This window comes from Phaseolus vulgaris, chromosome 3, assembly GCF_000499845.2.
Source record: "Phaseolus vulgaris cultivar G19833 chromosome 3, P. vulgaris v2.0, whole genome shotgun sequence".
Taxonomy (NCBI): Eukaryota; Viridiplantae; Streptophyta; class Magnoliopsida; order Fabales; family Fabaceae; genus Phaseolus; species Phaseolus vulgaris.
Genome location: NC_023757.2, coordinates 43,258,785 through 43,284,709, shown reverse-complemented (window position 1 = coordinate 43,284,709; position 25,925 = coordinate 43,258,785). Strand labels below are relative to the sequence as shown.

Genomic DNA, 25,925 nt, shown 5'->3' with positions numbered 1-25,925 from the left:
TTGTCATTTTACTATGAAAGAGGGTGCTGGTTCAAATTTAATATGGTGCAATAACTAATTGTCTACTATGACTTATTATTAGTGGTACGATAGATAGCGAGTGACCTGATAAGCTTAACAAACTTTTCTTGCTATGATATACTCTAAATGACTTTGATACCATATTAAGGAATGAACTTTAAACCTAACTCAATCTTATAAAATTGACTTACAAATAAATTATGCACCCACTTATATACTATAAAATAATATTGTTGAAAAATGATTTTTTAGTAAAATATTTTAATCTTGGATATGAGAGTCTAAATTTTAAATCCAAATAATTTTTTTTTAATGAAAAACACCATGTTATTATTATTAAATCATTTTGCATGACCGTGACATAAAGATTTTAGAAAATTAACTTTATATTTTGATTTAAGAAAAGTTGTATAAATATGTTTAATAATAATAATAATACAGAGGTAAGAGGTTTGTTAATAATACTTATATAATAAAATAAATTTACTATGATAAAAAAATCTATAATAAATTTCTACACTAATATTGCTTTTAGTATGTAATTGGGTTAAATCAAATTCAGGGATTTTAAAATTTATGTAGTAGATACTCTTAGTAAATTTAGTTGGTTAAACCAAATTCAACCCAATAGCTTTTAGTTTTAAAGGGGCTTTTAATCTTACCAAATAACATATAGCTTCTGCTAATTTTTGTTCTTTAAATTGAAATCTTCTTTTAAATTAATCCCGCTTCAATTATATTGTTAATTTTATTGATAGAGTTTGATATTAATATGCTACCAATTAAAGTGTATTGGATTGTATTCAAGATTTATCTTAAACATATATTATGTGATCACCATTTTTATCATAGATGAAATGCAACAAATATTCCTTGTTTAAATATTAAAGTCAATATTCTGAAAATCAACATTATCATTGACACAATGAATACATTCGGTCAATAGTTAAATGTTTGGGTTAAAGTAATTTATAATAAAATAAATAAAAATTAAATTATATGTATCTCACATAATTATGCAAAAACAATAAGTAAACTTTAGCACAATGTAATTTGAGAGTTTAAATTTCAAAATATTATCATAATATGACTAATATTTAAAATATAAGTTTTAATAATATAAACTCTTTATATATATATATATATATATATATATATATATATATACTAGTAGGAAAAAAATACTCCGTGTCTCTATGTATATTTAAAAAAATATAAATAGTAATGGTTATATAAAAATTATTAAATAATTTCATAAAAATATGGATGATTTCTAATATTGTCACATTAAAGTAAGCGTATTTTTTTAGTATTTGAACAGTGTTTTTTTTTTAATTTTAAACTATAATTTAAAAAAATAAAAAAATAATATATATATATATATATATATATATATATATATAAAATCAAATTGGACGTCTATCGCCAGTTAAAATGTTATTTTTTTCGACCCAATTTGTATAATCCCATTGATTTAGGTTTCAGAACAATTAATAATTAAATATCATTTAATTTAGTGATTAAAACTAATTAGTTATTATATTTATTAAATTTGATATTATTTTTTAAACTAAAAATTATTTAAAATAATTTATATTATTAATAAATATTTATAAAATAATTTTAAAAATTGTATCTCATTTTGTTATAAAACAATTTTTAAATGATTAATCTCTTTGATTGCAAAAAAAAAAAAAAAAAAAATCTACCCAAGGGGAAAAACTAGTTGAAAGTGAATTTTCTTTTTCCGAACATGCTCAAAGTTGAGTACAGTGAAGAATATGTAATTAATGTTTTACATGATAGCCAATCATAACTTTAAATCTTATTATTTTTCCATATTTTATCAAGTGAATATTTATTAAGTTTTCTTAAATTAAGTGTTTAACAATTAATTATTTAATTAAATTAAATTTTAAATACCTAATAAATTTGGATATGTTAAATTAAGTTTTTATTAAAAATATTATTTGATGGAGTACTAAAAAATTTATTAAATTTCTATATTTTAATTTTCTCATTAATTGAATGACATAACTTATTTTTCTTCACTTGTTGTTTGATAAACTACAAAAATAATATAAAATAATATTGTGAATGTTAATAACAAATAATTTTTATTATTTTAATTTAATTAAAAATGTGTTGATAACAAATACTACTCTTATAACTTTCATGTCATTATTTATAATGACCAATTACTAATTCTATTATTAAGGTAGATAAGGTGAGAGTAACATTAAAAAATATGAAGTAAAAATCAATTTTAGAAATGAAAAATAATTAGTTGTTATAGAAATCATTTTAGATATAATTTTTTATTTATTTTTAAATTAGTTTTTATTATTTTTAAATGGTTGGTATCTAATTAGCAATCAAGATTTTTGCCAGCAAATTTAGAATATAAATAATTGATAGTTAAAACCTTAATTTTTAATTAGATATCAAGTTAGAAACTATTTAATAATAATAGAAACTGCTTTAGAAAAAAAAAATTTAATCTATAAAATAATTTATAATTTAGTTAATATAAAAATTAAATATTTTTTTTAAAATTAATTTTTATTTCATGATTTAATTATAATAGTGTAAGTTGTTATCTAACATATTCTTAATTAAAGCAATCCCACTTTATTTTCGAGATTGCAAATTGGAAAGTAATTAATATGAGAAAAGCTTACCACTTTTCAGCTACACTGTTACGCTTACGCGTTTCTTTTGGGTTTTTAAAACTTTTGAATTAGGGTATTTCTTCCTGCACCTCTACATTTTTCTTCCTGCACTCCTACATTCTTCAAAAATATCAAAATTATCTTTTACAGTTTTAGATAATAGTAATTCCATAAACAAAGAATATTTCTGGAATAGAAATTTGAGAAGACAAAAAATCATTTAGGAATATTTTTTCCAGAACACTTTTATTTTGATTCTGGATTTATAAATCCGAAATTCATAAAATATGATCCAGAAAAGACGTGAAATATTTTGAAAAGAACAATCCGAAAGTCATTTTTTAAAGGGAACAAAACAGTCTTTTCGGAAAGTTATAGGGTGCCGGAAGAAATTTGTAGAGGTGCAGGAAGAAGTTGCCTTTGAATTATTGAGAAAAACTTGAGAATACGAAAAGAGAAAAAAGACTATCTATTATTTTACATCGTGATCTAATAATAAATATTACTAATAATTTATATATTTCTATGTCACACAAACAACTTGGATGGATAATTAGGAATAGAAATATTACAAGTGTAGGAATAGAAACAACCTCACTTATATATGTATTAGCATTATCTTGATTCATTAAATTATTTTATTTTATTCTCCCTTAATAAAATTAAACAACAATCATGAAGAAATGATTTAAAGCTCGTCCTTAAGAAATGAAGATTCTTCCATTGATTTGGAGGACTTTTTGATTGGATAGGAAGCCTCCATTGCTATGCCACAGAGACCTTTGTGGTCAAATACGCTCCTTTGCATTCTAATGTAACCTTTTTCTCCCCATTCAGATCCCCATGAGTTCTTCACTGTCCAATATTTGGTTCCATCTTGAGTTGTTCCATACCCCACAATTGCTACACCATGATTCAGACCAGTGCCACACAAACCCGTAAATACTCCCTGTAGATAATTATGAAACCTTAAAAGTGAAGTTGTTTAAAAGAGAAACCTTAAAAAAATGATCAGACAGGTTTTTTGATAAACTGGTGATTAACAAAAAAATAAGTAAAAATGTTTTTAGAATTTAGAGTTCACCTCTGAGTAGAACTGGAAGCCAAATCCGCCAGCATCAATGGCTACTGATACAGGTTGATGGGCAACAGCTTTGAGCAATGCAGCTTCATTGTTCACGGGGACAGTATCATATCCATCAATTGACACTGCAGGTTTCTTCACCTGTAGTGTGATTTTTTTTCATCTTAAAATTCCTTATCAATAAAGTAAATCAGATTATAATAAGCACAAAAAATATGACTGTGCACCTTTGATGCATCACAAGTTCCATCTCTTGCTTCATAAGGGTAATTGGTTTCTGTAGTAATGCCATGTTGTTTGATAAAATCGAATGCACTTTCCATTAACCCACCTTGGCAACCTTCATTCTCTTTAGTGTCACAATCTACCAGTTCTTGCTCAGACAATGACACTAGCTTATGTGTCTTGATCTGGTTAAGACCTTCAACAGCTACAACAGTTGAAAAGGCCCAACAACTACCTATAACAAGACATTAAAAAACAACAGGACATTATTACAACTTGCTCAAAACAAAGAAAGTGTTTGGTGTACCTCAGGCAAAACAATTTTTATTCATTTGAACCTAATCTTAGCTAGCAAGAGATTTATGATAAAAGAAAGAAAAATTATGTATTGAACCTAAATTGGTTTATATCAGTACCCTAAAACAAACAAAGATAATGTCAACCTTCTATTTGTCACCTTAAAGAAACATGCAGAAAGTTAAGAAGATTTTGGCAAATAAAAGTGACCCTTCTAATCGTTGGTTTCTCATTTTAGTGAAGCTAAATAGAATCGAAGTGACTTTACCACATTTGCCTTGATCCTTTACATCAGTAACAGCACCTTTCTTCCTCCAATCCACCGAAGGAGGAACCCTGTCAACGTTCTCATACATGAAAGAACCATTCCCACGTGGCATGCCTCGAAACATTCTGTGGTGACTCACCTTGGAGTTAGCATAGATGCTCCTGAATTCATGGTTGGTCATGTCAGCAAACCTGTTCAACTTCAGCTTGTAAGGCTTATCCATTTTATTCGTATTGTGGATATTCATCACATTGGCTCTGAACACGTTGAAGCGCTTCTGCTTCTCATCGAAGCTTCGTGAAACCGTGTGGTGGCTCCTCCATCTCTCGTACAAATCCCACAACCCTTCCTCGGATTCTAGCTCCTTCTCGTTGAAATCAAAGCTCTCAACCATTCCAAGAACAAAAGCAAACAATAAAACACCCCAAAATATATTTTTCATTTCCATATTGCTTTGCTCAATGTTATCAATGCAAATGGAAGATGTGAAAAAGAGAGACCAAGGAGATGCTTTATATAGAGAAAGTAAAACCAATCAGGCAGAAAAAAAAGAGGTTACTTAAGGGCATCAACTATCAATAATGACGAACATGCAAGGCTGTTATAGTGACATTAATTTAATTATTATTTTTGTATATTTCTTAGATTTTATGTAATGGAAGCAAACTCAAGAGATATTTATCTTATTGGGGCAAAAATAATTTGGGAGATTAGTTCTAAATTTAAAGCTTTTTGTAAAACTGCTATATATTGTGTGTTTGAAGGATCATATTTCGGTTGCATACAGATCACGGTATTACCTTAATAATAGAGAATGATGGTGGAAAATGAGAGCATGGGTTGCTTCTGGTTTTGAGACACTGTCCTTGTAGCATCAAGGGGAGTGGAACGTAAGTAGCTTACGCGATCGCTTGTGAAAGTAGTGCAGTTCCACATGTACAAACTCAAACAAATTTGAAGTGCAATCAGTTATACTTTCCAACAGCATGATTCTTTGCATTGCATGTGGAGTAACATGGTAAAACTCCATACGTTAGGGAAGGATTTTGGTAACTTTTGAAACTAAAATCGGTATATATATAGTACTTAACCATTTTATTGATGACATGTATGATATTTAAATTGGAATGTTTCAAGAATTATAATTATTGTGTGTCATCATCATCAAAAAATTCGGTGTTGTTATTTGTTAAGTACCATTTGTAAAAAAATTAAATATAATTGTTGTTAAATATGTCGTTAGTTAGTAGAGGATAGCTAATTAGAAGAACTTTGATGTCCCATTCCCATGACGGTATGTGAGATTTTTTGTGATATTCAGTGATTATCATTTGACTACAATTGTACGCGCTTGCTAATTGCTTGATGCAAAGAAATACATTAGCGTAATTCTTTGGTCTCTAACAAATCACTTGAAAAATCACATAAAAAGAGAATGATATCCTGAAGATGCATTTTATTGTAGGCCATGTTCACCGAGCATGGTCAATTGGGTGATCATCGATTTTATGAAATGGCCAGAGACGAGTAGCGTGCGTGCCTTAGTTTATGATGTATTTAGTGAACAAAATTCAATGTTGTCTTTAGTTAACATCTGCAGACCCTGGATAATTGAAGGCCACTGTTAATAAATACAAAATCTTAGAACTAGTCGTGTTATAAAAATTGCATATACATTCCTCCTGAAACATAATTATATAAAATTGTGGCTTGTGTAGTGTGGTAAACATTACTGAGGAAAACAGTATTTTCTAAATAGGTAAATATCACCAAATAAATGTTACTTGTATATTGTAATCACATTTTATTGTAGGAACAAATTTGAATGGGTGTATAAACTTGGCTAACTATATATTATATATCCAATCAAGCTTATCTTTTACTAGATAAGTTTAGATGGATGAAACTCAACATTATGAGAATCACACCCACAAAAAACACACGCATGCACAATATGTTTGATATTTGAAGTTCATACGATCAGATTCTGTTTCCACAACATGTAAAGCTAATCTGTTTAGCACGTTACCAAACCATCATTTTGTTAGTATATGTTTTGTATTATAATAAAATGCAAAAATTTAAATAGGACACATGATAAATTCAATTTTTAACTAAAAAGTTATAATTACTTAAAGTTCTTGTTTGAAGATGTTTTATTCTCATTCTCTTCTTTCGTTTTGTAGCACAAATTTTACTATATAAGAGACCAAATAAATACTTAAAAATTTAAAAGAAAATATGAAAAGTATAAAAAATGTTAAATTATATCATGTATCTAAATAAATTAAATCGACTCCAAGAAGTAAATTAAAAACATTGATATTTTAAAAAATTGTGTTTACTTAAGTACAGAGACTATAGAGCAATCAAGCACCTTATAAAACTCAATGGAAGAAGGTGATTTTAGAAACTGAAGGTCTACTTCTACAATACCAGAGCATACATGTAAGCCTGTAGGTAACGTTATAAGTTATAAATGACAACTTGCAATCACCGGATATAGGACCAATTATCTATACATTAATGGTAGATGGATGGTAACTTCTGAACAAATTTTGCCAACTCAACATTTGTATCCAGCAGAAGGGCTTCATTCCTTCGTCACAAATTAGTCCACACAACCACTTGAGACCGAGAACCTTTTTGGACAAAATTCTTCATAACTACTTCTCAAATAAAAAAAATAAAGAAAAATGAAATTCACTTCTTGACAAACTAAATTTACTTATACACAAAGTTTCTACAAATTAACTTACGTATATAAGCTAATTTTAGCCAATAGAAAAATAAATTCTAAAGTTTATTTCTTATTTTTCTCTCCTAAAAGTTACTGTGGAGAAGTTCATCCAAATAATCCTTGAGACCAGTTTAAATGAAAGTTTGTTAAAAATAGTATATACATGGTTGATAAAATACCTTGTATGAACACAAAACAGTAACGAAGAATTGAGGCAGCCAATTGAGCAATGCCACAGCTCCTTCCTTGCATATATATATGGAAGCCTTTTTAATTTTAGTGGGGTCAAACCTGGGAGTATTCGAAGAAATGAAAGGCCATTATGTCCAGACACAAACTATCCCATTCTTGTCAGCTGAGGCCAGCGGTTTTCCAACCCCGCTCCACGTACAACCCAGAACAGAAGAAGTGTGTTCCTTGAGTGTACCGACTATATCACCTTTAGAAATTGACCAAATATAGACAGATCCATCGGCATACCCAGCAGCAACGTGATTGTCATCTGGACTAATACAGGAGCGGCTCCAGTTAGAAGCAACTCTGTTTCCCGTCGCTTTTAGTGTGCCACAAACTTCAAGAGATCGCACGTCAAACAAATTGTGCAAGTTGTCCCTTCCACTGGTCAGTACAATATTTCCATTTCGAGAAAGGGATATTGATGTGACCGCAAGTGAATGTGCAGCAACCTCGCTGAGTAGCTTTCCGCTTTGAATGTCCCATAACCGAAGATTACCATCAACATGTCCTGAAAATATGGTCTGACCATCCATGCTGAAGGAGAGAGCATTGCAGTTGCTGGGAAAAATGATTGTGTTAGTGCAGTAACCTTTCACTAGGTCCCAAACTTTTATGGTACGATCATAAGCAGCACTGACAACATGACGACTTGAAATCTTGCTCACATCAACAGCACAAACTTTATCTGTGTGGCCAGTAAGGGTATGACGGACACGGCCGGAGTTGACATCCCATACATACAAGTTGTTTGAGCTGCTTGCAGCAATGACAGATCGATTATCATGGGTGATCGTGAGATCTAATACTGAGCCAAGGCAGCCATGAAGAGTAGAAGATAAGGATCCTGTATTTGTATCCCACATTTTAACTAACCGATCCTGTCCCCCAGTGATCAGTTTACTGGAATTGTACTCAAACAACATGGAAGCACAACCACCTTCATGTGCACGAAGCCTGTATTTACATGTGGAAGGGATGCTTGACTCTAAAAAAAATTCAGCACCTTCTTCACTTTGGCGAACTATACCATCCACCTGCTGCCTTGCAAGTTGCTCTAAGCCACTGGCCTTTAGTTTCTCGACCATGTCTTCATACAGTGCGTTGGCCTAAAGTGGTAGGAACTAAATTATTAATTAAATAAGTAGCATATGCAACAGAAGTTAGCAAGTATAATCAAGGTTTTCTGAGGATTCAACCCACAAGAAACATAAACTACTAATGTAACTATCATAGTAATTCAACTCTATCATACACTGACATTTAAATAGAGAAAACACTAACAGACGAGGTTCAGATTTCAACTACCAAAAAGTTAGTTCAGAAGAACATGCAATATTGGCGTAACAACAATTAATCCGGCAATCAAACCAGCATCAGAAGAAGTTAAGGATAGGGAGAACTTGGTTCCCATAATCCAGAGAATTGTACCAATTCTATATATCTAATTCCAAAAGTTCAAACGGAAAATAAAGAAGATATTGTGTACCTCATTCAGGCGTTCAGCATCCTTCATCTTTTCCAACATCCAGCGGTCGATCAACATCTTATTTTCAGCTTCAGCTTTATTGGCTTTAGTAGTCATCTGCTGCAGTTGGGCTTTAAGTTCAGAATTCTCACTGACAATCATTTCTAGAGATTTAATCTTTTCTTCCAAGTCTTCCTTTAACTGAGAACACTCATCCCTGCAACGTTAACTTAAGTCATAATCATTTGCCACCAACTAAAAAGAAAAGAAAGAAAGGCCGTTAGAACGCATAAGAAACAAACCTCAATTCAGTCAATTCCTTTTGCAAATCAGCAACTGCATTTTCTTTCTCTTGAGCCAACGCTTTTGAAGTTCTGGACTCAGCTACTTCCACAACAAGCTGCTCAGACAGCCTAGATTGTGCTTTGTAGCATTGCTGAAGTTCCACTTGAAGATTCTCTGCTTTCTCTTTCCACTCAGAGCCCTTCAAGGACAACCATAGATACAACACTAACCTCAATAGAAGCATTCCAATTGCTAAACTGCTAGACACATACCATGATCCGGGCAACAATATAATACCAAGAGATGTAAAGGGAAGGGGGAACATTGTCAATTATCAAGACAGGTAAAATTGTACACATGAACTACTCTATTGGAACCGTTGATTGAACAAAGTTCTAAAACATGATTAGGGGAAATTGGAAACCTAAGCACCACCCCCAAATCAGGTAATTCCTAAGAAGCATGAATATTGTCAAAGCAATGATAGAGAGGGGACCTGAGAAGCGATGGGTCTAGAAAGAGCTAGAACAGCGGGACCATGAGCGGCTTCTTCAAGCAAATGGCGCTTCCGTAGTGCCTTCAAAGCATGTTTAATAGCTTCACACGCAATTTCTTCTTGCGACTTGCATGTTTTCGCCATTACTAGCACAAAAACAAAATTCAAGCACAAAACTTTTGTGTTCCTGGAAAGTTACAATGTAGAGAAAATATAAGCAGAGATTACAATTTAGGATCCGCCAAGAAAGTCCATGATTGAATGGAATAGGGACTTCGAAAAAAGTAACAATAAAATCTTTGAGGTGAATAGGAGAGACCTGGAAATAGGGTCCCACGACAAGGGGTATTTCCCCAAATCCCTACAATCAAAATTTTGGGTTGCACATGAACAGGGCCTGCCTTTTTACACACCCCTTTTTACTTATTCACTCTCCATCTTTTTTTCTATCTTTCCAAACTACCCTCCTAAACACACCCCATGAAATGTATAACTACATAATTTACAGTGACGAAGAGGATTACTATACATATGGGAGACAGACATTTGGCAAAGCACACAAACATCATTCAGCAAAAATATCCAAAATTGAGAAATCAATAACACTTGAAACCGTCTCATCAATTCAAACTCCGAACAAGGCAAAATCAAGAAATCAATCAACCGAAGATTAAGATTATCAATTAACCAAAACCGAAAACGAAATCTTAAAATTAGCATCAAAACGTAATAAAGTTGGGCCGCACCTCGTAAATTGCGTTTAGGAAATCCCCTCTTTCCTTTGAAGCAACCGACGAGTTCCTCCCTCCCCGTTCGCGGATTGAAGAGTAGGAATATGAAAAATGAAAAAGGGAGAGAATGGGCAAAGAAAAGGCATGGATTTTGGAAGAGAAGAAATAACACGCCGCAGTAGCCTCTCTCCCGGTGTGGAGGATTAGGTAGAAAGAAAAAATTCAATGAAAATTATTAGAAATTGTATTTTAAAACATAGTTTAATTATATTCCTAATTTTATTAAAATTTAATTATTTTTATATATTTTTTTAAATTATCCCTGGAAGGTTAAACGTTAGAGAACAGAAAATAAAGGGAATTAGTACAATGAAAATTATTAGAAAGTATATTTTAAAACAGAATTTGTTTATATTTTTAATTTTATAAAAAATTATTCATTTTTTATATATTCTTTAATTAATCCCCTAAAAGGTTAAATATGTGAGAAGGACCCACCTAATCTAATACTAAGTTTAAGTTTATAAAATTCATCATCTTAGTTGGGATTTATTCCTTAATTTTAATATAATGATTTAAGTTTAGGATGATAATAAGGATTGGTGATGATAGACAACTATGTTAGAAAAAAGAAAAGGTAAGATGAACTGAATATTTTAATTTATAATGTTCTTTAGGCTTAAGAATATGATGCCTTATTTAATATGAGATTATACTCAATCTTTTATGTTAAGATATTTGACATCTAATTAAAATAAATATTAAGTATTATATTTAATATCTGATAGGCAAATATATTGGGTTAAGATGTTAAGTGATGATTGAAGATCTTATCTAAAATTGTTTCAATATTATCGTTGTCTATCATAAAACAGAATTTACTTAACAAAATAAGAAAAACAAATTGTTTGAAATTTGGAAAACATCTTTAATTTTGGATAACTAAGTACCAATCTCTTAAAAATTTGTGGGTTGAGTGTGAAAAAACTGAGTCTTAGAAAGACACCCCTTCACTATAGGGTTTGCCCTCATAACCACATTAAGTGCGTGACCATCAGACTTGGAATGTTCAGTGGTAGGTTCTTTTGGAACTCTGTCTAAAAGGGAAATAACACACCTTTTGCCCTCAATATGTTTTCTTTTGAGAGGGACTTCAGAAGGAGTCCTCTCGGAACTGATTACTAGGTCGACTATGATTTTTGGAGTGTTGGTTCTAACTACAACGATCTTATTCTCCTTCATCTCTTTCACGAGTTGTGTTATTTCTTTTTTTGAAAGTGTCATTTTTTAACTTGCATAAAGATTAATGTCAAGGTACATAAATATTCACAATCTTTACTATAAATACTAATCTCTACATATGTATACTTTTATATCAACTCCTTGGTATTCAAGTGTTTTATAGTGTCTAGCCTCATCTTCATCCAAGTTAGTTAATGATCTCGAGTATTAGACTGTGGGTTTGGATGTCCAATACAAGGAAAATCCTTATAATAAAGATGGTAATGGGAGGAAAGGATGCACTTTAAATAAACGCCTTCTAATAAAAGCTTAAGAGTTCCTTAGTTTACCAAAGACTTTTGCTTACTTATATCCAGTGGTTTTGAAATATCAAGTCATATTTGACCCACAAATATAAGGATTGATAATCCATGCTTTATTAACCAAGGTAAATCCTTATAATAAAGATGGTAGCGCGAGGGAATGACACACTTTAAACAAACACCTTTTGAACTCCTTATAAGAAGAGAGAAACATAAATAATTAACCCTTATCCCAAGAGTCTTTTAACCGAGTCTAAGGAGGCCTTTTTAGACGGTCAAAACTAATAAAAGTAAAAGAACATGTTGGTAGTAGGATTAATATTTTGTACCAAGCGTAAAATTTGAAAATCCCGTACGAAGACCTAAATGTTGGGGTGTAATTTTGTGGAGATACATTTAGAATCAACAAGACTTCCTTTTCAAAAGAACTCAAGGGCAGATGGATAAAATAGACATAAAATAACCCCTAATTTATGATTTTATACCTTTTACATATTTTATGATTTTTATTTGAATAAGAACGATTTATTCCCAAATATGTCTTAATTTTAGGATTCTAGAGAAAAATGGAGATGATTGGGCAAAATGATAATATACAAAGCTAAAAATGAAAAATTAGAACGCACCAACACTCACCAAAGTTCGTTCAAACTCATAACTTGCATAGTCCTAATACAAAGAAGGCACATTGTATGTACATATTGCATTATCATGAAATGTTTATGCTCTATGTGTAAACAAACCCTTAAAATATAAGATTTTTTCTTTTCTCATTCTTCATTTCACAAAGTCCACATCACGATGATGCAAACAAGTGACAATGACCAAAATGAGCATGAAAATGATGTGTCGATGAAAAACATTAACAATATAAAGGTGGAACAAGACAACAGTTAGACGATAATAACATATATCTCAATTGAAACTTAGAAAGAAAACATTTATCCTTTTAGTTAGAAATATGACTTTTTTATGGTATGTTGAAGATCTCACATCGATTAGAGATTAGAACATTTCATAATTATAAGTGGGTGCAAACCTCATCTTATAAGTCTGTTTTATGGGGTTGAGTTAGACTTAAAATTCACTTCTAAATATGTATTAGAGTCCTTTCGAATTTATCATAGTGAGAGTTTGTTGGACTTATCATGCCACCCGCTAATCAGATAGTTATCAGACCACCCATAATATATAATCTCACACAAGTTAGTAGCCGTCCACTTCTTAATATGATAATTGAGTATTATATTAGTTTTTATTAATTGAGTATCTTTTTATTATATTAGTTTTATTATAAATTTATTCATTCTTATTATTCAAATATATACGTATGGATCATAAAGAAAATTATAATTATAAAAAAAACAAATAAAGTTATTAAAGTAAGAATACTTTATTTTCTAATTTCCTTATAAAAAATTTAAATTTAATATAATTATTTAGAATAAATGTTAATTTTATATTATTAAGAAGTGAACTTTATGTTTAACTCAACCTTTATAAAATCGGCTTATAAGGTAAGATTTACACTCACTTGTATACAATAAAAAAAAATTTATCTCTAGATGACGTGAGATCTCCAACACACTCCCCTCACGCCAAGATCCTCCAACTCGTGCGTGTGAATATATATTATAGATAGTCTGATAGATAATGGGTAGTTTGATAAGTCCAACAAACACTGATTAAGATATATCATGAATGACTCTAATATAATTTTTGAAGTGAGATCTCTATATATTTTTGTTGAATTTAATTTAATTTTATTATCAATATTATTTTTTATAGAAAAAAATGAAATATTATAACATCATTATTGCAACATTGTTCCGCAGTAAATCTGCATATGAACCAAGCTAGCAAAAGTAGGTCACACTTATTTTGCTAACTTGGCACCGGCTTAAGCTTGTTTTTTGGGATTAGATGAAGTTTGGTGAGGCAGTGTTGTCATCATTATTTAGATGAAACAAGTAAACCTAAACGTAACATTTAAAGTTAATAACAAACCTTCTTTATTCCTACAACTTAATAGCTCTACAAAAGTTACTTACCTATACAACCTCAACTCACCATTTCTGGTAAGCTCTCCAATGGTATAGTTAAAAAAAAATATTGTATAGCCTATAAGAAATAGTTGCAGAACCCTTAAGAGAATAATTTGAAGCCAGTTTAAATAAAGTAACTACATGCTATAATTATACCACTCATAGAAATTTCCATAGAAAATATATAATATTTTGTGTTAAAAAAACTCGAATAATATTTATAATGATAAAAACATTAATCATGAATATAATTCATATAATTTTATTAGAGATTCAAACTCCTTGACAAAGAAACTTCAATACTACTGCATAGTCTAAGATGTGGAGAATTTAGGTGGTTTATTGATAATTTCGTGACAATTATTTTAATATGAAAAGATTGTAAATAACGGTTTTGGAAAGAGAAATTCATAAATGGAAAACCACTAATAAGAGAAAATTAGAGAAAACTTGCAAAACAAACATCCTAATATAAACGAAGTTTTTTTTTATAAGAAAAAACGAATAAATTAAAGACATGAATGTCTTTAAAAAAAAAAAAATTAATATTATCTACGGATTTTTACCCACAAATCTGAGTCTGTAGGTAAATTCAACATTACCTACGAACAACATTACCTACGGACATTAATCACAGATTCTGAATCTGTAAGTAAATTCAACATTACTTACCAACTATTACCCACAGATCTTATTACCTACGGATCTATATTACCTACCAACTATTACCACGAATCTCTATTACCTACGAACTATCACCCACAAATATCTACTACCTACCAACTATTATCATAATAATTATATACATAATATTAAAAATATTAATATAATATGAAGAATTATAAAATCATAATTAATATTCATAAATAATAATAACCACAACTAATTTATACATATTATTAATATTATAAAATTAATAATATTAATATAATAATTTAAATAATATGATTACTATTATATTAATAATAATAATAATAGTATTAATGATATTAGTAATATAACAAAATTAATAATATTAGTAATAATATAAATACTATTAATAAAAATATATATAAAATTAGCATTATTTATAATATTAATAATATTAACACTATTTGTAATATTTAATAATATTAATAATATTTAATAATATTTATAATATTTAATAATATTTATAATATTAATAATATTTATAATATTAATAATATTTAATAATATTTATAATATTAATAATATTTAATAATATTTATAATATTTAATAATATTAATAACATTAATAATATTTAATAATAAAAATAATAATATTAATAATAATAATATTAATAATATTTAACAAAATTAATAATATTTAATAAAATTAATAAAATAAATATTAATAATATTTACTAATATTAATAATATTCATAGTTGCATTGAGAGTTATTTTCATTCTCAAATCTGTATTGATAGTTGCATTTTTTGTGATATTGAAAAATACAATGGAAGTTCTTTTTATAGTTACTTTTTTGGTAAGGAAAAAGATCATAGTGAAAGTGAGAATTTTAGTTTTAGTTTCATAACTAGTTTCGTTATCAATGAACACAGTATTTGTAGGTAAATTATCGATGTTTACATTATATATAAATTTTTTTTCGTGGATAACCGTAGATAATGTTGATTTACCTATCGATTTTGGTTGTTACCTACAAATTTCTTTCATACATAAATTGGATTTTTCTTATAGTGTTATGTAGAGATCTCTAATATAAAACACATGAATAATGTCTTTATGTAATAATTTAAAATAAAAAATATAATAAAGAAAAGCCAAGCAGAAGGAGTAAAAGAGCCAAGAGCTTTTGGACCCGATATGGATATGAAAAATTAATCTCCCTTCATCTACACTAAAAAAAATCTTAAGAACAAACACACACAAAAATAGTTTAAAAAGGAACCAGTATGAAAACCCCTAATATTAATAAAAATAAAAAAAAACTCAAGAAAAAAATATATAGTATGTTTCAATGTGGAAGAGTTGGACATGTAAAAAATAATTGCAAGGTAAATGAATTTTTTTTTAATAATCTAACTACGAATGAAGAACTTAAATACCAATTAATTGAATTTATCCACAATAGAAATCCGTAGATTTTTTTTTTTGGTAGGAAACAACAATTGAGTCATTTAATTATATTAAAAAACTCTTCAGGATTCTTCTTCATCGTTCTTTATTAGTTCATTGTCTTAATTCTCTGTCCTTTTTTCTTTCCTCATATGATTTTGTTTGATAAATGTTGCACTCCACTGTCTAAGTATAGAGGTGAATGAAAACCAGCATAGATCTGCAATATCTCACTTGTAAATTTTACGGGGAAGAGGACGAGAAATCATTATATACTTCAAAATTATTATATAGTTTAACGGATTAATTTATGTGATGTGCGATAAGTGTTATTATTAAACTATATATGGTAATTAAGCACTATGTAATTATTTCCAATGGTGGAGAGGACGTACTTTCTAGTTTTTTTAATAATTTAAAAAAACAAAATGCAGAGAAAATAAAGCTTTATAAACAGGCACATGCATAAGAAGGAACAGTACATTTATATGTTTGTCACATTCTAATTGAGCAACAAGATAATGGAGACACAAAAAGCTGCCCTATTTTGCCTTACTCAAACTTAGCCTGCTCTAGCAATGCACATATAAAACATCAATTACACCAACATAAAAAAAAAAAAAATCTTGACACTTTTTTTTTCACCCAACCATAACATAAAAAAAAATGTTTTTTAATTAATATGAAAAAAAACTATTTTTTCTATTAAATTATAATTACCTTTTAAAGAAAATACCAATTTAGATAAGTCATATCAACATGATAAAGAAATTGTATAATATAAATGATATAATTTTAATTATCTGAAAGTGAAAAAAAAAAATTACAATCTTCAACAAAATCATGTTTTAATGACTTATTTAGATTCGTAATTTTTTAAAAAGTAACCCCAAATTAGTAAAAAGGAGAAAAATTAACCCAAAATAGTAAAAAAAGCGGCAAGATTTTCTATTTTGTTGAATCTTGTTCTAACTGGTGTTTTATATGTGCATATATGATTGCTAGAGCAGGCTAAGTTCGAGTAAGGCAAAATAGTGCAGCTTTTTGTGTCTCCACTATCTTGTTGCTCAATTAGAATGTGCCAAACATATAATGTGCACTGTTCCTTCTTATGCATGTGCCTGTGTACAAAGCTTTATTTTCTCTGCATTTTTTAAGAAGAAAAATATTTTAAAAAAACCATAGAGTACGACCTCCTTCGTCTCCACCATTAGAAATAATTACATAGTGTTTAAAAATAACCTAAGTGTTTGTAGAGATGTGGTCAGCACTTAAGTCAGCGCACTAATTTATCTCAATGACCTTTTGGAAGGATCGTATCACCCCATGTCCCTCCTTTGGAATCAACTACATACATGCGTTTTGCTCCATCGAATTATTAAAATCAACCTAAGTGGTCTTTTACAAATATGCACATGATCATGGATGAAGAAAACTTAAGTTTGATCCCATTATAAAAGATACAGAAGCTTGGGCTACATTCCATGAACCCAAAAGAATATATAATTTTGAGTGCAACACCATTGGAGCGAAGTAATGTTCAGAATGAGAGATGGAATGACACGTTTCATAGCTAGCGCGCTAGACCGAACCTTATGGCAATGATATGATTCTGTGCAGGCACGTAAGCACAAATAGTTTTTAAATGGAACCCTACGATACACTGTTCACCTTTGTTTAATGCTTTTCTGATTGCCATTTACATGTTTTGTAATAATATTCGAGGGCCACAAAACATATTTTAATCTCTTCGGTGGGATTCTACATATTGCATCAAACTCATGTTTCTTGCACTGGTATCTTAATGATGTCTCCCAAAGAACAGAAAATTATTGATATATAGTTTGGTGAGTAATGCAAGTAATATACGCATATTTTATTAAGCGAACTTTCGTAGAGGAAGAAACAGATGCAATCAATAAAAGAGGGTTCAGAGTTCATATCAAGAGAGAGATCACAAGATAAAAATAAATAATAATAATAATAAAGTTTGCATTATAGTGAATGAATAACAAAAGTGACTATGTTGATTTTTTAAATGAGTTTTGATACTTTAACACCCATTAAATAAATAAATAAAAAACAAAAAATATTCACTTTGACATCTTTGGATAATATACATCATATACAATATAATCGTTGTTTTTTGTAATAGTTAACTCATACCAAACATGACTTTTATGTAGTTAACCATGTGAAAATACCCACTACGCCAATAATTATCAAAATTAAATTGTTAAAAAAAGTGAAAGAAATAAAGTAACTGTCGATGTCTAGGAATTTCTTTAAGGTAATACAAGAATATATCGGGACACTTTTAATAGTGAAAAAGACTAAAAAATTCTTAAATATGGAACTTTTAACATAATTAAGAGATTTCAGTGAAAACGAAGGTTGATAAAAGAAATATGCGAATGAAAAAGGTTGACAAGCGAGGAGAAAATGAGCAGAATTAGGTGAGAAAGACAAAGATGTGAAAATAATAAAGAATGAAAAAGGTGAAATTAAAGGTGATGAATAGGAAGGTTAGAATTGCATAGAAATTTTTAACGTAAAATAGTATATAGAAAGAAAACTAATAATAATTTTTTAAAAAAAGAATAGAATTTAGCTCACTATCATGTGTGTGTCTCCATTGTTTGAAGTAATAATGGACGACCTAGCCAGCTAGATCGAATAAACATCAATAGAGCTATTATAGCTTTTTCCTATTTTTTTATTCAATTATATATGCATTCATTTATTCACTATAATTATAATCAACCACCAAAGCTTTATAACTATTACTAACAGCTAATTAGTCTAACTTTAATAAGTTTTCAGTAAAAATGGTTTCTTAATATTGATATTTACAAACAAAAAAATACTCCTAACTTTATATATACACTATCCATTATTAAATTCTAAGTCGTATATATGCTATTCATTATTAAATTCTTAGTCGTTGAACATATTCTTCAAAAGTTAATTCCTAAAGTGTATCTTAATATAGAGTTTATAGTGATTTGCAACTATTGGTCAATGTAAGATCAAAGCAACAATTAGAATTCTAAACAAATAATGTTGATTGAAATAATAATTCATTATAGTGTTACGGTGAGAAGTCATTTATTTATTATTTTGGAAACTTATAATTTTATAAGCGGAAAACATTAGTTCTATTTTTTTTTTAAATCTATTGTTTAGATTTCTAATTTTAATTTTAAAGAAAATTTAACATTTTTTTTTCATTTTTTTCTTATCGAACTAATCAACTTTTTAATTATTTTATACATTTATCATAAAATTAAGAGAGATGAAGAATAATAAATAACTGAGAAAATTGTCAATAAAATAAAAAAGTGATATAATAGGAAATTAGATAACATATTTAATAAATATGAGAACATTCATTATGTTTTAAAATATTATATCAAAATAATTATTATACAGTACTATCTATGATATTTTAATATTTTTTTTATAATAATATATAAATTAATAATAAACATTATTTTTGTATTTATTCCATTGTTTTTATCTCATTTATTTGTTATATAAAGAAGAAAGATCAGATTACACTGTTATAATATTTTTACATAATAAATAAACTTATACAAAAGTGAATTTTAATGATTTAAATGTTAAACTATAATTTTGTATTATTATTATTATTATTATTATTATTATTATTTGTATTAAATTTTGTTAAAATTTAACAACAACAATTAGATGATTAAATAATTCCTATATTTTTTAAAACATACAATATATCAATATATATATATATATATATCTCAGTGAGTTTTGAAAGAAAAGATAACTCAATTAAAATATATTCATTAATTAATAAAATTTATACGATAATTAGTATATATAAGATGTATGGATGAAAAATCAAATTACAAGTAAAATTCTTCGATTAAACTGTAAATTATAATTTTATATCATCATAGTTGTTTATGTAAAATTTATTAAAATATAATAAAAAAAATAATCGAATTACTCATTTAATATATTTTGAAAATTATATTATGTTGATTTTGGTTTATAAAATTTATACACCAAAGAATTTTATATTAATATAAAATTTTGTTAGTATGATTTATATGATATTTTTTTTCCAATTTAAGTGTAAAACTAAAAGATATAACATCATCCTCCCTTTGTGTATATATATATACTAACTATGCAATGTGATTTCTTTGAAAAAAAAATTAAGATTGTTTTCTTTACGGTTATGACCAGACAGAATTTGAGTTTTGCATAATATACTTTGTTAGGTTTTAAATATAAGAAAAATATTCTATATATATATTGAGTCATTTTTAATTATTTTTTTCAATTAAAGTTTTGTTTTTATCTTTTACTTCTACTTTTCATATGAAATTAATGTTACTAACTCTGTTCGATTAGTTTTTTTTGTTTTTTTATTTATCGGCACTCTGTTGAATTAGTGGATTTAGTTGTTTATACTCAAAGAGAGTTTTGAAAGAATCTACATTGTTTTTGAAAAAGAAGGAAGAGTCTTGAAGGAATCTATATTTTATTAACAATAAATGTAATAAACATTCACATTGAAATGTTGTTTTATTTTATAAGAGAGTGGTTTGAATTAGTGTAGTACATAAGAAAACAGAAACACTGTTGCATTGCATAAAAAATGATAAAATTGATGCATTCTTTGGTTGTTAACATTAGGCAGAAGCAACAGGTTGACTAATGTGATTCGTTGGGTCCAACAAATCTTGGGTGGAGCCCACCACTTGGTTTATTACCCCACCAAGGTACACCCCGGAGCATTCAGCATCTGCCAAGTGTCCAGCATCGCACATATGCCACGTGCCATTCCAACACCCAATCCTAACTACTACTTATGTTCCCCCTTCAGCTACTCCTCTTCATAAACTTCACCCTCCACCTTTCACTTCCAAAATGAACCATTCTGCAACGCTCCAACAACGGTGCGTGGCTTCCCTCAAAACCCTAACACCCCACATTACCTGTCTCGCGGTCCACCGGAACCTCCTCTACGCCGCATCCCTAAACCTCATCAACGTCTTCGACCTCTTCCATTACTCCCACATCGACGCCTTCAACCAAAGGCCTGCCTCAGGCTTTGTCAAGTCCATCGCCTTCACCAACTCAAGGGTCTTCACCGCTCACCAGGACCGCAAGATTCGCGTCTGGCTCATCACTCCCTCCAAACGACATCGTCTCCTCTCCTCCCTCCCCACCGTCACCGACTGTCTCCGCCGCTGCATCGTTCCCCGAAACTACGTCAGCGTGCGTCGCCACAAGTCTAGGCTCTGGATCCAGCATTGCGACACCGTATCTGGTTTAGCCGTCAACCAGAGCCTCATGTATTCGGTTTCGTGGGATAAGAGCTTTAAGGTCTGGGACTTGTTCAGTTTCCGGTGTTTGGAGACCGTTAAAGCGCATGAGGATGCCATCAATGCTGTGGTTGTTAACGGTGATGGCACCGTATACACTGCGTCCGCGGATGGTAGCATCAAGGTTTGGAGAAGGGACTGCAAGGCGAAACGGCACGCGTTGGTGAGCACCATTGCGAGGCAAAAGTCGGCGGTGAATGCGCTTGCTTTGGACGGTGATGGCGCGGGGTTGTTTTCCGGCAGTTGCGACGGCGCGATATTCCGATGGGATTGGGGGTGTGAGGAAAACGGCGCGGTGAAGATGGAGACGTTGAGGGGTCACAGTGGGGCCATACTGTGTCTGATCCACGTGGCGGGTTTGTTGGTGAGTGCGTCCGCGGATCTAACGGTTAGGATCTGGAAACGAGAGAGAAGGAGGAGTGGGTATAGTTGCAGCGCGGTGTTAGAAGGGCACGAGAAACCGGTGAAGTCGTTGGTAGCCGTTCCGGGAGATGACGATGACTCAAACGGCGTCTTTAGGCTATTCAGTGGAAGCCTAGACGGGGAAATTAAGGTGTGGGAGGTGTTTAGTTCAGTTTGATTCTGGGTACCTAATTCATCGCTTGAGCACGCTCTTAGTTGGCTAGGTTAAAACTCTGAAACTAATTGTGTGTGAGCAATACATATATAGTTAAATCCAGAACTTAACCACATTCCCAAAGTCCATTTCGTTCTACTTAAGGATCGCCACTGATATAATTTCCCTTTCAAAACCCGTCTACCTAAATTACATCAAAATAATTAGGAAAAATTGTGATTAGCTCGTCTGACATGATATGATGTTATGCATACTAATATATTTCTTTCTAATTTCCGAATAGATGTCGATCTTCTTGTAAAAGTTATATTGAGAGATTGACGTTAACATTAATCTATAAATATTGAGATGAATGAACGGATTGGTTGCAGGAATCTAAAAGATAAAACAAAAATTGAAGAAAATGATTTTGAAAAAAATGCAGCATAAAAAACATGCATGCAACAAACGTGATGTGGTGGCGGTTGTGGTTTTATAAACAATATGTACATTACTATTTAAAACCATGGTAACATATAAACAATTAAGATTGCCCAAAAAATATATATCCACCAAACAGAAGGAACATGATGAGAGTTGAACCATCATAATCCATGATCAGAGGGAAAAGCAGCATAACATCACCATAACTTGCCACCAACAAACCTCCGACCCACGGTGACTACGGTCTGAAAATTAAGCTACACAGTTTGAAATTCTAAAATGCTCTGTTATCCAGAAAAGATATTTGCCATGACGAAATATAAATAGCCTTTAAGCAATTGAAACTTGGAGCATGGGCTAAGAAAGCAGGTCCATTGAAGAAATTGTCTGATTTCTGAGAACGAAAGGGGCACTCCATATTACGAAATCATCGAAAGAACAAATCGAAATTCATGCTTCCATAGTAATCCTCACACTATACAGAGAGGGCCTCCCACTTCCTTGGGAATCAAAAGCTTTTGCTTTCTTTACCCTGTTGCGCCACTCCCACTGAATTCGGAACACCATTTTTCCAAATATTCTTCCAAAAATGGTAGAATGTTTTTGGATTTGAATTTGAATGGCAAAAAGTTCTTTTTTTAAGCTTAATGAGATTTTTTTTTTATCAGCTGATGAATGAGAAAGTTACTTTGAATAGTTCGCGACTCTGATTTGATATTCGAAAGCAATCCTTTAGGCTAGGTGAGAGTAGAATAGAGCTGAGAAAGAAGAAAAATATCTGTAACTTTCTATGTTTTTTTCTTTCATAAAATAAAAATATTATTATTTATGTCTTTCTTTCCTCGCCTATCGTGTTTGGTAAAGATTGGTTATGTAGTGAATTGTTTGATGCACAGAAGCAGTTATAAACAAATTTTTTCCTATGGTTTGACTAGATAAATAGGAAATAATAATAAATAAAATGAAAATAGGAAAAAAATAAAAACATGAAAAAAATGCTTTAATTTAAGATAAGTAAGTTCATAAAATAACTAATAGTATACACTTTCTCTTCCCTCATTTCTCTTTTATAGAATACATTCACATTTTTATTTTTTCTTTTACGCTCTGTCTCTCCTTGGACAGGGGGGAAAATAATGAGTATATATAAAATAAGTTTTGTTGTAAGTATGACGAAACATTATTAACTTGCTTTAAATTACTTTTTTTATTCATGGATTTTAAATTCGATTTAATTTTACAATACTATACAAAAATATTATTATTTAATAAATTTATATTTTATTAGATAATTACATTATAAAAATTAATTTTGTATTTCATTATATCAATATTATTTTATGCATGTATTATTTAATTTGACTATATAATCAATTTATTTAAATTTATACATACGGTTTTATGGTTTTAAATAATTAAAAAATATTTTTACTCGTATCTTTTAAACTGTACTATTGATATACTAGAGGATTGTTTATCTAACGATTGTCTTCATTTCTCCCCAAAGAAGAGAATAAAAGGATTAGTTTTGTGGTTCTCACTGAAACTTTCCATTCAAAATGACACTAATTCAAGTGATGCAAACATGAAGAATTAGTGCACATCCACGTGTTGGCATTGTGGAGAACAGTAAAACATTTGATGCAACGTGATGGTAAAAAAAGTAGTAGTGTAGTGTCACCTCCATAACAGCATATAGTAGTGGCAGCATGTGCCACCTTCAAAGCAACATAACAGTAGTAGCAGGTATAAGAGCAACATGGCTCCGAATAATGTGCAGAGAACAACTTCAAACTGTTTGAAACCAGATCACTGATTTTGACCCATTTAACATTGGGTTGACCATGTCACTAAAAAGGCATATATGATTTGATTACACCATAACCACACCAGCTACAAATTTGTTTCTGTCTAGCCGATGAGATCGGCTCGTTCCATCCGACTCAAACCCTAATTAAATTATTATTTCTTACTGACATGGGTGAACATGATGAACATTGACACGATTTTAAACAGTTTTTAAGCAAGAGTTGCAGATTTCATTGTCTAAAACTTGGAAAATATAACTATACATATTCGTGATGAAGTTAGAGGACAGATTCTAAATATTACTATACCCATGGTTGAAGTTTGGGATGATGCCATTTGAGAATTAAGGTGTATTTAGATTGGAGTGGATTTTGAAGGTGTGAAGAAGAAGAAAAAAAGAAGAAAAAAAGAAGAAAAAAAACGATAACTGTTTAGATTGAGGTTGTGAGGAGAAGATAAAGAAAGGAGGGGAAACTACATTGTATCGATTAAGAAAAAAAATAGATGGATTTGAATGGAAAATTTGTAGTAGATAGGATTGATTTTGATTTTTTTTATTTGTAATAATATTATAGAAAATATTAAATTTATTTATTTTATTTTATTAATAATTTTAATACTTTTATTTTAAATATTTATTTTATTTTATTATAATATAATAAAATATATTAATATATGTAACTACAATTTTTTTTAGATGGTATACTACTGGAAATCATAATCATAGTCCTTAAAAAAACTTGATATTTCATATCTCATGTTTAACTTTATGATCAAACAGATATTTCAGGATTTATTAGTCATTAAACACTTAAAACTGAGTTCCATATAAAGAATGTATTCATATCTTCAAAACAAAAATAACAATTATCACTCATTAGTAATGAGATAATTTATCTCATAATTTTTTAGTTGTCTTGAAGTATATGTCATTAGTTTATTTTCTTGCATCAAAACATAACTTAATCCTTAATATCACAATAAACCTAAACAAAAATTTCTTGTATTAGAAATCACCAACACTGAAGTATTGATAAATTTGTTTTTAGCTCTATAAAATTCTTCTCACGTTATTTGTTGAATTATTGGAATTCTTAAGTTGTTACTACTGTTATGTTTATTATTATTCATATTATTTAAAAAATTTGGAACCAGAAAATATTAAGTTTCATAATCAATTGCATTCTCATCTGTATATAAAAAATATAATTTTATGAATTGTTAATCTAAAATAGTTCTGTATAAAGGTTATGTCTCTTTGAATAAAGGAATTTAAAATTATTAAATCTTTTGTTGTTTATTGCATGCCTAAAAAGGATGTTAGGGTTACAAGAAAATTGAGTAGCTTCATATCTAGATAAAGAGCAACCCTTGAATAGCTTCATATCTAGATAAAGAGAAACACTTTGAGTTGGTTTTGTTTTTAAAAGGTACGGTCACAAAAGTTAGTGCTGATAGTGACCTTACCTTCATCGGTAGGTATTTGTGGTTACACCTTACCATATTTCGATGATTAAAGTTCTCTACGATAATTCTATAATATTGATGATTAAA

At 29.7% G+C, this 25,925-nt stretch overlaps 3 protein-coding genes across 6 annotated transcripts; 1 reads left to right on the top strand and 2 right to left on the bottom strand.

The window, feature by feature from the left end:
* Positions 1-3,089: 3,089 nt before the first annotated feature.
* Positions 3,090-5,061, bottom strand: LOC137807936 (vignain-like). The gene is made up of 4 exons (XM_068608797.1): positions 4,568-5,061; positions 4,005-4,237; positions 3,778-3,918; positions 3,090-3,642 (listed from the first exon to the last, which is right to left on the bottom strand). Exons 1-4 carry the CDS (start codon positions 5,013-5,015, stop codon positions 3,382-3,384), a joined length of 1,083 nt encoding a protein of 360 aa, XP_068464898.1. The 5' UTR covers positions 5,016-5,061; the 3' UTR covers positions 3,090-3,381.
* A 1,807-nt stretch (positions 5,062-6,868) lies between these two features.
* LOC137807934 (autophagy-related protein 16) lies at positions 6,869-10,753 on the bottom strand. Of its 4 annotated transcripts, XR_011080615.1 has the most exons (6): positions 10,537-10,745; positions 9,791-9,977; positions 9,312-9,493; positions 9,031-9,226; positions 7,487-8,650; positions 6,869-7,236 (listed from the first exon to the last, which is right to left on the bottom strand). XR_011080615.1 is itself a non-coding variant. In XM_068608794.1 (5 exons), the coding sequence occupies exons 2-5, from the start codon at positions 9,932-9,934 to the stop codon at positions 7,628-7,630; spliced, it is 1,545 nt and encodes a 514-aa protein (XP_068464895.1). In that variant the 5' UTR covers positions 9,935-9,977; positions 10,537-10,753; the 3' UTR covers positions 7,352-7,627. The 4 variants fall into 4 exon arrangements, 3 of the variants coding, with proteins under 3 accessions (XP_068464895.1, XP_068464896.1, XP_068464897.1); XM_068608794.1 differs by lacking the exon at positions 6,869-7,236 and having other exon boundaries at positions 7,352-8,650; positions 10,537-10,753; XM_068608795.1 differs by lacking the exon at positions 6,869-7,236 and having other exon boundaries at positions 7,352-8,650; positions 9,791-9,936; positions 10,537-10,742.
* Positions 10,754-20,928: 10,175 nt separating this feature from the next.
* On the top strand, positions 20,929-22,421 carry LOC137805939 (protein JINGUBANG-like). Its single transcript, XM_068605816.1, has one exon. The coding sequence runs from the start codon at positions 21,105-21,107 to the stop codon at positions 22,140-22,142; it is 1,038 nt and encodes a 345-aa protein (XP_068461917.1). The 5' UTR covers positions 20,929-21,104; the 3' UTR covers positions 22,143-22,421.
* Positions 22,422-25,925: the final 3,504 nt, after the last annotated feature.